Source organism: Lampetra fluviatilis, chromosome 1, assembly GCF_964198595.1.
Source record: "Lampetra fluviatilis chromosome 1, kcLamFluv1.1, whole genome shotgun sequence".
Classification (NCBI taxonomy): domain Eukaryota; kingdom Metazoa; phylum Chordata; class Hyperoartia; order Petromyzontiformes; family Petromyzontidae; genus Lampetra; species Lampetra fluviatilis.
The window spans coordinates 19,946,405-19,958,408 of NC_136275.1; the positions used below are offsets into that span (position 1 = coordinate 19,946,405).

At 45.9% G+C, this 12,004-nt stretch overlaps 1 protein-coding gene across 3 annotated transcripts in view; it reads right to left on the reverse strand.

Moving 5' to 3' along the window:
* The window catches only part of LOC144933777 (RUN domain-containing protein 3B-like), a 92,062-nt gene extending 81,201 nt beyond the window's left edge, over window positions 1–10,861 (reverse strand). For 2 of the 3 annotated variants that reach the window (XM_078858885.1, XM_078858895.1), the window contains exon 1: window positions 10,604–10,782. In XM_078858885.1, coding sequence (XP_078715011.1) covers window positions 10,604–10,701 — 98 coding nt within the window. In that variant the 5' untranslated portion in view covers window positions 10,702–10,782. Of the gene's footprint in view, window positions 1–10,603 lie in introns of all 3 variants that reach the window. The other variant, XM_078858904.1, reaches the window with a different exon arrangement.
* Between the last annotated feature and the right edge of the window lie 1,143 nt (window positions 10,862–12,004).

A 12,004-nucleotide genomic window follows, 5' to 3' on the forward strand; every position in this document is an offset into this window, starting at 1 on the left:
GTAAATACACAAGCCATCTCTAGTTGCTGTATAAAGGTGAACTCCACAGTGATATGTATGTATATGTTGAACACCTTTCACACCGTACGAAGCCGACGAGGCTAATCGAAGGTACGGGGGAAGGACAACAAACTAAACACAAAACGTAGTTCTAAAGAAATTAGTTTGCAATCTAGATGATTTAAAAGTGCATAGCTTCAGTGACTTCACAACACCGGAAAAAAGAGCGTTTCATACGGCCGCAGAAGCGCATTTAAAAGCAGGCGATGCAGTAACCATCTATGTTCGATGGCTAGCCAAAAGCATCAATATCGTGGCTCCTATTATCCGTGGGATTATCTGCAATATTACTGTTATGTAAAAAAAAATCAGTCTCGCGGATAATATGAGTTTACGCAGACCCTACAGATACCGCAAAAATAATTAGAGTTGTGGGTAATGTGGCAGTGGATAAAATAAGTTATCCTGTGCTGACACGCCAGCAGAATGTGACAGTGCCGTCACGCACTGCACATGTTCTGTGCGCATGGCACTCAGTGTGCGGTTATGCACGCCGTTTAAGCACGCACCAATTTTCGGACAAATATTGTGCACTTTGTGGGCCGAGGACACGAGAGATGTGTTCACATTGCACTCAATTCAGTGTGCATCTTTGCACGCACAATTGCATGTGCATAGAGAACCGGTGATTCTAAGAAGGCACTCGTATCAAAACTCGAAATTTTAAACAACTAGCGGGAAGTACCCGGTGTTGCCCGGGTCAAATTTATATTTCAAACCTACTCTGAAAAATCTAACAGCAGTGCAAACTGACTGTGGTGGTACCTGCTATGATTATAGCAGTGCATACTGACTGTGGTGGTACCTGCTATGATTATAGCAGTGCAAACTGACTGTGGTGGTACCTGCTATGATTATAGCAGTGTAAACTGACTGTGGTAGTACCTGCTATGATTATAGCAGTGCAAACTGACGGTGGTGGTACCTGCTATGATTATAGCAGTGCAAACTGACTGTGGTGATGCCGGCAGAGAGGCAGTGCAGACATCCGTACGGAACACTCCAGCGAAGTTTAAAAAAACTCGCCTTATAATAATTACTTACTGTATCGGCTGTGCGCTAAGTGTCACCTGATGGGGCTGCCTGTACAGTCCAATGTGAATCTGTACTGTTTATGCCAATAATCATCCCCGGTTTGTATATAACGACGCAAGCTGTGATATGCTCCTGATGAGCGCTTTCATAATGCAATAATACTCGCGCAGTCAGAGAGTAATTAGAGTTTTTTTTACAAAATTTAAATAAATGTGAAGTTCTGACGCTAAATTCCAAAACAGAAATCAGAAGCTCCAGTTTTATGCAATTAACATTTGTATATTTCCTCTCAGTTACTATCTTAGCGTTGATATTTTAAAAATCTAATGTTGACTCAAAATAGTTATTTTTGTAAACATCACTCCTGAATTTTGCTACAAAACTCCAACGTTGAATATAGAATAAGAGTATACCATACTAAAACTTTTGCAAAATAATCTGTTAAAAATGGGCCTTTTTTATAGCACGTAAATATGCTATTGAGGACCGTTGCCTGAACCAGTCTTATTTTTAAGGCCAGAGTTGTTGACGTATTGAGATTTTAAAAAAGTGTGCTTATGCACCACGAATAATGCAGTATCACCAAATAATCAGCAAAAAAAATGGTGTGTAAAGTAAAAATTTCCTCCCAAATTAAAATGTACGGGAAATACCAATGAGCAGCTGGCTTCATTAAAATTTAATAAAACTTAATGCTGGTTGATGTGGCGAATTTCACATCAAAGTTAATCTAATGGAGGCGTATCGCCATCATACAAAGCACTTAAAGGGAAAGTGCTCAGATAGGTTATTTAAATTGAGCACAACGTAAACATTATTCTGCAACAGTATCAAATTACATCCTGGGAAATGTGTGATCCATGTGCCAGACATTGCCTCGCAAACAAGAGTTGGTCTGAGAAAGCTGAGGCTGTTCGATGTAGACTACAGCAAGAGTTTGGCTTTGGAGTGAGAGCACAAAGAAGTGACTTCTGAATCTGGGCAAACACCCATGATTAATATTCTTAGGCGTTTTCGGTAAAGTCACGTAGGTAAAAAATTACAATTAATAAAAGTTAAATAAAAATAAAATAAAAATCACGACGTTTCGGAGGCAACACAAGCTTCCGTCTTCAGGTGGGACCGTCACAGCACGATAGCTGTATCAAGTGATACAGCTATCAAGTGATACAGCTATCGTGCTGTGACGGTTCCACCTGAAGACGGAAGCTTGTGTTGCCTCCGAAACGTGATTTTTATTTAATTTTTTATTTAACTTTTATTAATTTAAATTGTTTACCTACGTGACTTTACCGAAAAAACCTAAGAATATAAATTATTGCAGTCACGAAAACTTCAAATCTAGAACCCATGATTAAATTGGGATTTATAGTTTCGCGAGGTGACGCTCTCAGCCCAGTCACCAATGAGTGCACCAAAAAAATCCGTGACATTTAATTTGGGTAATTTTTTTAAAACGTAATTCGGCTAAATTTCTGCTGAGAATTTAGAAAAAATTAATATTGTCGATTGCCACGCCACGAATATGTATGTGTAGTTGTGTGTTCAAGTGTACCTCTAGTGTATGAATAAAAGGGAATCGCTTGAAGAGACCTCAGAAGTAGTTCCGTGAATTCCTCCCACGGGATGTTGGCACACACACATGGGTTTATGCACTCTGGCATTTCTGCACAGACACTTCATATTATATGGTGCCAAATCGAATTATTGGGAGAACAAAATTTATATAAAAAAAATTGTATAGTAATACCACTAATTAGCTTCCATCACCAGTGATACGGATCACTTATTTGGCCAAAGGCTTGGGCGTGAAGTTGGTCAGTGCTCTTCACGCTTAGAGCCAGTTAACGTCGACATCGAATGCAGAACATTCGTATTATAACGTTTCATAGTTCAAACCTCATGACTGTGTCCATGCTAATAATAGTGCACGTGACAAACAAGTGCAGTGTGACATTCGCAGTCAGTCCCCAAGGGGAAAGATATCTCACGAGTGGTGCGACTGCGCCAAAAAACTACCAGCAGCTAAAATTGCCAAGCAAAACGTTAAGAAGTGTAATTGTTTCAATTTACAAAACAAAGTTTAGCCACTATAGACTTTATCACCGGAGCCAAACTTTATTTATAGACAGAGGCGGTGGTTAGAGCAATGCAGCTGGCTTCCAAGTATTACGTTTTCAATGTTTCTGGAATATATCGCCATGTATAGCCGTTTATCAATCCACTGCTGGATAAGGGGCTTTTCATGCCATGTAGGTCATGGGAATTATTTGATAATACTTCACCACGCTGGTCAATGCGCATTGATTACGGTGGGGGGGGTGTAGACCTGGGTGCATAGAAGTGCAGCACAACAATGTGTTTGGCTGCACTGCCCACTGCTGCTCACCACATAATACAGCAGCCTAAAACAAACTGCTGCGCGTGGTGATCACCAATCCAAGCGCCACCCGGACTGCGTGACTTCCAAGACTTGAATAACTTGGGGGGGATCATTCGAGACGATTTGGGCATGGGCGTTTCTAAAGTCCAAAACCACAACCCATGTACCATGCAAGGAGACAGAATAACCATTCTCTTACCGATTTAAAGCTTTCGTGACTGCAGGGATTCATCTTCTTGGTTCTTTCGGTAAAGTCACGTAGAAGGGAAATAATAAAATAATAAAAATAAAACATAATAAAATAATTCTCACGACGTTTCGGCCACAACGCAAGCAGCCGTCCTCAGGTGAAGAGCAGGTCTGTCGGGGAGACAGCGTCTGAATGAAACACCACCACGCTTGGAGCGTATTATTTGAGCTGGGTTTATTGATGCTCCAAGCGTGGTGGTGTTTCATTCAGACGCTGTCTCCCCGACAAACCTGGTCTTCACCTGAGGACGGCTGCTTGCGTTGTGGCCGAAACGTCGTGAGAATTATTTTATTATGTTTATTTTTATTATTTCCCTTCTACGTGACTTTACCGAAAGAACCAAGAAGACAGTCTCTTACCGGTTTTGTATTTGAGCATCAATAAACCCCCTGAAAAAACGTAACCACCTCTCCATTGCATATATTTTTTAACGTTCAGCCCTCCGAATCAACTGCTGGATGAAGGTCACATCACACTGGTCAAGAGGGAGTTGTTTCAGCATACTTCACCGAGCAGTGTGGTTTGGTGAAGGAGAGGTCCTGAGACTAGTTCATATATCGTTTGCCACGAATGTTAGCCATGATAGCGAACTGAGGCAGCTGGGTTCATAGTGCAGAGCACAAACCACTTTTGGTCCCCAAACACCATTCGTGTACTGTATTTTAGAGTCAAGGACTCCATCTGGCTATATCACACGGCATTGAGTATTGTCAAATGGCTGTAAAGCAAGTGCGTATTTTTAATTTCCTGCCAATTACAATGTGTTCAATTAAGATTTAATTCCTATACTGTACCACTGCTGCCTTTCAATCTTGATCCTGTATATACTTTTTTTTAAATTATACTGCATTTAAGATTTTTACAAATCTGCAAAACCAGCACTGGGACCTATAAGTAATCCTTCATTCGGTAAGAGTATATCCTGGTAATGAGTATAATATTGTAAGTGCAAATGGTAATAGGCAATGCACATTCAGCCGTATACGATGTTGAATGTCTTTTGTTCCGTATTTACCACCCTCACCCATTAAACGCCCATTACCACAACTGTCAAAAAAAGACTTTAGCTACTTGATCCGATGGGAAAATGCTTGGAATTATAACCTCCTGAGCATAGGACGCACATTCACTTATCAACCACGGATTTTATGCTTGCATGTTAAAGTAACTGCTTACCGGTTGATTTCACTTAAGCAGTGATGTTTTGCCCCCCCCCCCCCCTCTGTATTCACATGCAGGCTCTGTGCAGCCTCTGAACGACAATGAGTTGGGGGAAGAGTCAATTTTGCAAGGGATATTGGTGAAATCTGCTACGATCAAGCCATGCAAAGTGTTCATTTGCGTGGCTTTACTGTGAAATGTAGGTACATGGGGATGAAAGTGCAATCTCTGTTAGAAATGTATCTATCTTTTTTTTACACGCGAGCTATAACTCCTTTAAAAAAACAGGACACCCCCACTCTGCCAACTGTGCGAAAAAAGTTAGACCGATTACAGAAAGTCAGACCGACCAGATGTTACCATCAGCTCATAGCAAGCCCTCCCCAAGCCTCTCCTTCCGAGGTGATCCGTCTTAAAAAATTGGTACGATTGCTATTGTTGAGCAAAAGCTGTTGTAGAGGTCCCAGTTTAAAGCCTCATTACACATTTTACTGCACTGAACAAGTCACAATCTACAACATTATTCAATGATCTCATTAAGCTGATGTGACCGAGTCGCTGACGGGTCAGAGTACCGAGGCTGCACCACCGAGATTTGAATTCAAGCTTCGGCCACCCGTGATGACATTTGTTTGCCAAGTATAGTGAGTTTACAGCCTCAGCCGGGTCACAAATGACTGCAAACAAAAAACTAATATTTTGTTTCACTGAATTGGCCTAGTTTCCAGCTGAGAATTAACGGGAAAAAAATATTTCAGTTTGACTGCCATTTTGACAGACATTCCCTGTAGCAGGGCAGATGGGAAAAATGCTGGGCCCCCTTCTGTGTGGCTAAGAAGGTCACTTGAAGGGGTCTCAGATGTAGTTCTGTAATATCGCTTTCATTTGGCCATTTCCTAATGCATAGGGTGATGACTGCTCGAGTTTGGAATGAATACTATCTTGGCATGAAGTCAACATCATAATTAGAAACAATTGAGAATACTTTTTTTCGGTAGTATTAAGAGCATATAAATATCATATTTTATTGCAGTCCAATTGATCTTGTGTTAATGTTCGCATCTAGATTGACATAATTAAAGTATAAATTATTAATTAAAATGACCTAATTTGAGATAAACCGGCAATATTGTTGCAACTTTTATCAGATTTCATAGACAAAGGTGACAGCAGTACATGATTATAACCCCTTTCGTAATGTGGTTTAAAATCAAGAGCTCGTTGATATTGCAGAGATCATACAGGGTGACCCAAAAAAAAACGGGCCCCAACTCTAATTAGGCCCCGTTTCCTAGTGTTTTGTCCGAATGAAATGAAACTTTGGTCATAACTAGTTTATTATATTCAAAACATCAAATCAAAACACTAGGGTCTTTGGCCTTTTTTTCTCCGTTCTACAGCATGTGCTCTAGATGGCCTCCATTTAGCTCCGTGCATTTCTTGAGGCGCAGCACGAAGTTGTCCATGACGTTCTTACAGACTGAATTGGTAATGGCTCTCATCTCCTCCCTGATGGTTTCCTTGAGTTCCGTGATGGTTCTGGGTTTCCCTGCGTAGACTCTGTCCTTAAAATAGCCCCAAAGAAAAACATCTGGGGGGCTTAGGTCCGGGCTATGGGGTGCCCACTCAAAATCAGTCTTGAGACTGATCACTCGGCCTCCGAAGTTCTCTTTCAGCCAATCTCGGGACAGGTTTGAGGTGTGAGAACTTGCTCCGTCTTGCTGGAACCAGAACTTGCTCATGAGCGACGGGTAGAGGGTCTGGAGCTCACTCTTGAAGGTTTTGAGGACCTCCACATACCGCTCCTTGGTGACTGTCACTGCTGTGCCAGATTCTTCGATGAAGATTGGTCCGATGATGCCTCTGGCCGAGATTGCAGCCCACACCGTGCACTTAGGAGAGTGCAAGGGCTTGGTGGCTACTTCATTGGGTCTGGAGGACCCCCAGAAGACATTTGTCTTGGAGTTCGCCTTTCCGTCAAGATGGAAGTGGGCTTCATCTGAGGTCCAAAGGAGGTTAAGGAAACTTGGTGTCTCCTCGATCTTCTCGAGCATCTTGACTGCCATAGCGCTCCTCTGCTTCTTGTCTGAGGCTGTAAGGGTCTGCAGCGTCTGTATTTTGTATGGGTAAGCCCTGATATCGTTCACCAGCACTCTCCTGCAAGTCTCACGGGACATACCGAGGGACTGACTTCGCTTACGCACAGAGCGTTTCGGACTCTGCTGGAGAGACTCTCTCACACTTTCGACCAGCTCGGCTGTTCGCTTCTTGGGACGTCCCGAGTGGCTTGGACGGTTCTCACTGGCAGCGTTGAGGTTCTCCACGGTCCCATACTTCTCGAAGTGGGCCACCCAGTTCTGAATTCTGCTTTTGGATGGAGCCTTTTCACATTCGAACTGACGCATGAAACTGTCCTGGGTTTTCTTAAACGAGCCTGTCTTGTAGTAAAATTTAACACAGTGTATTCTTTGTCCCAGCTCCCACTGGGGTCTTGGTGTACTCACGGTCGTTGATTCTGCCATGTCCTGTAAAATAAGGGCAATCGGTGAATAAATAAAGGAGATATCACATAAAGTGTACACGGGGCCCGTTTTTTTTGGGTCACCCTGTATCTCTCCTGACAAAATGTAGTTTGTTTTACTTTATTAGGCAGTGGACCTTCCAGAAATACGATCCAGCAGCATTTGCTTTCTCAGGAAAAATCTGAACCATTTTTCATCCTCTGAATCTCATGGGATCTAGGTGGTTTAAATTGGTACCGAATTTGCTTGCTTAAACAAATTCTGCCGGATAGCTCTCGTTCAGAAATTGCACAGCCTAATGGAATAAAAAATGGATTTGTTATGCGGAAAGATGGATATTTGTCCGTGTTATTTCACCATCCATAATCATTCACAGCGTATCATGAGTTTTGATTGTACTCAGAGCGGCATGTACATTAAGAGTCGTGTGGCGATGCTTGGCATGTGCCCTTGCGCAAATAACAATATTCCCACCCCCTATTTGCAGCCCAGCGGCTGGGCTCGTCTTGCTCACGGGTCCAAGAGCAATCTGACCACCTGCACACTCGATAGCTACACCACAGCACAAAGGACCTGTTCTGACTAGTTGCAGGCTCCCCTGGTGATGTACACACGGCGAGCACCTGCACAGAGCCGCACGGTAACGTGGCAGCGATTCATAAAGCACTCAAGCCGCATCTCCACTTTCAGACTTGCGTGCAAGCATACAGATTCACTCAATAAGTGCACGTGTACAATTGCACCCTTGGGAGTTCACATTAGCCATGCTTAATCTCCTGCTGGACAAAGGCCTTCTCCATCCCTCACGGCTCTGCGATGACGTAAGAAGCAGCCGAGCAACCGAACACAAGTTGATGTCATCACTCTGTGGTGGCGTCCTCTGGCCCGTTCCTCCCATGAGCTGCCACTCCAATGTTCGTCTCCACCACAGGCCAGCACTCCTTCTAGAGACGTGTCCTTCCTGTGCCCACGCAATTTTCTTAACAGAAAATGTGATGTCCGTATAGCTGTTTATTCTCCTCCGTCTCAGTGTAACGGGAGTTGTTCGGAACGAACACATCCCGGAGACGCATGGAGCGCTACACTACACAAATGTAGAGGAGTAAAATGGGGACGTGACGTCAGGTGTGCCGTTCAGTGCGATGAAGTCACGTCTCCTAGGGTACTAAGGGATACCCCGTGACCTAAGCGGGGTCACTGTGGGAACGGGTAGAGTAAGAAGGGTGAAGAGGGAACCAGGGGTAGAGAGAGGGATCGAATAGGGAGTCTGGGGAGAAGCCGGTGGTAGCCGTAGAGGTGCTTCTCTCTCCGGTCGGTGGAGTCGGCAGAGTCCACGATCCGACACGAGAGAGAGAGACCGGAGCTAGCCGGCAGGGACCCGGACTCAGAGTAGGACCCCTAGCCCCTGGGAGTTGTGTGTACCCTGTGTATTATTGATAAGCTTTAATAAACCCTGGCGAAAGCCCTTAACATACCTTCGTCTCCGAGTACATCCGTGGGAGCTTCTCTACACAAGTAACGGTGCGCTCAAGACTCAACACGTCTGCAAGCTGCTGTCAGGTCCAGCCTACACCACCGCACGTAGCGAGCTCGAAAACCCATGCATTTACCCAGTGGCGTAGCTTTGAACGATGCAGGTGGTGCAGGTTAGTGAAAGCTGCACCATGGCCCACAGGCTAGATGGGCCAACGTGCCAGCTATGGAAAGAGAACCCCCCTCCATTAATGCCTTGCACGAGGGGGCATGCCAACCAACCATGTTATGTCACCGCATGCATCTTCTTCTTCTCCTGTAGCGCATATCTATTATGTTTAGCATGGCACCACGGGAGACTCGGTTTTTTCCCAAAGGTTCCACCGACGATCAAGCAAATTGGATGCAAAAAGTAGCACGTAGCTGCAAGCGTGGATAGAGGAGCCGTGCTTCACAACAGCATTCACTGAAAGGAGCCCGGCATCGTTGATTGCAATCAGCCTTTGATGTGCACAACTAAAACACTGCAATGTGTGTGCCAATTGTTATTTGGACAGTAGCAATGCGTGTGCCAATTGCACACGCATTGCTACTGTCCCAATAACAAATCCGAAGACCTAAACAACATATTAAAACCAGTAATATTTGATCATATTCGCCTTGAAAAAAATCGATAATTTGTTAATGAATATCGCACACACGTGCGAGTGAATGTTTTAAATAACAGGTTAATTTATTAAATGTGCAGAGGTCATGTCATTTAATTAATTTCATCCCCATGCATGCGGCTGCCAAGTCAAACATCACTGGCCATGCAAATACTGCACCTTTGACATGTGCGAAGAGAGGCTTGTGAAGAATATAACGCAGTACCCAATGACCCCCAACTATACAGTATTAGGACCTCCGATGAGCACGGTTGGCTACGGACGGTGCGAAAAAAGTCCAACATACATAGGGACAAATCATAGCGAAAAGCACGGACACCAGAGACTTGGATACACGGTCGTCGGTCGTGCACTTCACTCGCAGCAGACACGTGCATGGGTGAGATGCGCTGGACAAACTCCACGCGAGACCACGCACGAGGGCGGCATCAATGATAGCTCGAGATATTGTCACGAGTATTCAACGCACACGGGGAGGGGGGAGGGGGGGCATACATGCACAACACAAGCGATGTCCATTCAAGACACGGAACTATTCCTGCAAGACAACATCCCAGCAAGACGCGCAAGAAGTCTCCGTGCGAGACACGCGCATCCAGAGTGTATAAGGCGCACAGGAAACCCAAGCGACACACGCACACATGCACACGGGTCGCTCCATATAAGACAGACAGACTATCCGCGTAAGATGCGCGGGACTAACATTGCACAAAGACAGACACAGGACACCCCTTGCATCACGCACACACACACATCGGACGACGACCCAGGCATACAGAACATAAATGTAACACACACACACACAACATTCATAACACACGCCAACCACACAAGACGCTCAGCGCAAGCCACGCAAGGCAGGTACAATGCAAAGAACACGCGCGCACGAGCGCGCACGAGCCATCTTCGCCGAAGACGTACAAGCCTCCGCTGCGTTCGCCACAACACCGGACGCTTATGTGCGGTGTGAATATAAAAAAAAATCCAAAATCACACGGGCGCATGGATGAGACCCCCTCCCCCCCCTGTACTGGATGGAGTCCGCACGCACCGGCATACGGTCACCAGGTTCCTGCGCTCGATGAGCACATCCCTCGCGTCCGCCTTCCTGCGCAGCAGGGCGCGGCCGAACCCCAGTGACAGCGCCATGCCGAGGAGGGGATGCCGAAGGGATGGAGGGCGGAACGCTGGGCAGGATGCAGGGCGTGCGCAGACGAGGATGCGCCTGCTGCTGCTGCTGCAGCTGGAGGATGGCAGCGATTCTGGGGACTCCCAGAGTGATCGGCGGAGGGGCCGTTCCCCCGGGCACTGCCGCATGATCGGCTCGGATACACGACACATGGAGGGGGTGGGGGGAGATGTGGTGGAGGCGGTGAGGGAGGCGGGGTAGCACGCGACCCTTTCTTAAAGCAGATATCGCATTATTCATGAATTGCCACCATCCACCAATGCTCATCAATCACCTGTCTATGAATTGCCTCGTCTCAATATATTCACCCCCCCCCGCTGGATACAAATGTACAACTCTCATTATTCATTGGAGGCACGCCTAATTAAGCAGGCCTCCAATGGATGACCCACGTGCAGATTTGTAAAATTCTCCAAAGTGACCAGGAGATGGCAGTGCCAGAATGTAGATTCGTGAGCCCGTCTGTGCGGACGTTGGAGTGTTATTCCCTCGTGGCGTGGCAGGGTTTTCACCGTGTTCTGCGGTTTCCTCCACAAGCAAAACGAACAGGAACACTCCAACCACGACACGCTCCCGCCGGCCAGATTTGTTTTGCAAGAGGCAGAGGTGTGGACTCGAGTCATGTGACTTGGACTCGAGTCAGACTCGAGTCATGAATTTGATGACTTGCGACTCGACTTGGACTTGCATAACAATGACTTTGTCCCACCTATGAGATGTGGACTCGAGTCATGTGACTTGGACTCGAGTCAGACTCGAGTCATGAATTTGATGACTTGCGACTCGACTTGGACTTGCATAACAATGACTTTGTCCCACCTCTGGCAAGAGGTGAGAGCATACCTCCACTTTATCCCAGCAAATGCAACCTGCCGTTCAACTGTCATTTACCCATGTGATATTGCTGGGTGGACAGCGCGAACCATCACACCACGGCAGCATCTCACGTGCACCGCACCCGTGTTAATGTTGGTTTAGAGTGGAAGAATTCCGGTTCTCTGGTACAGAAGTGTAATACTCTTATGACTCGTTCACACCGGAGTTGGAGGCACACTTGTTTATTTAACACCACACGTTGTGACATACACACTGAGGGGGTATCGGCCCCCTCACCCGTCTATCTGAGGACACACCTCTAGGCTAACCCTAGCCTGCCTCAGAGTCCTCCTCTCGTGGACTAGGGGAGGCTATCTTGGCCCGACACTGGTCAGTCGGGCCCGGTACTCAGAGTCCAGACCAACCCTGGCTCTGGCTCTGGCACCA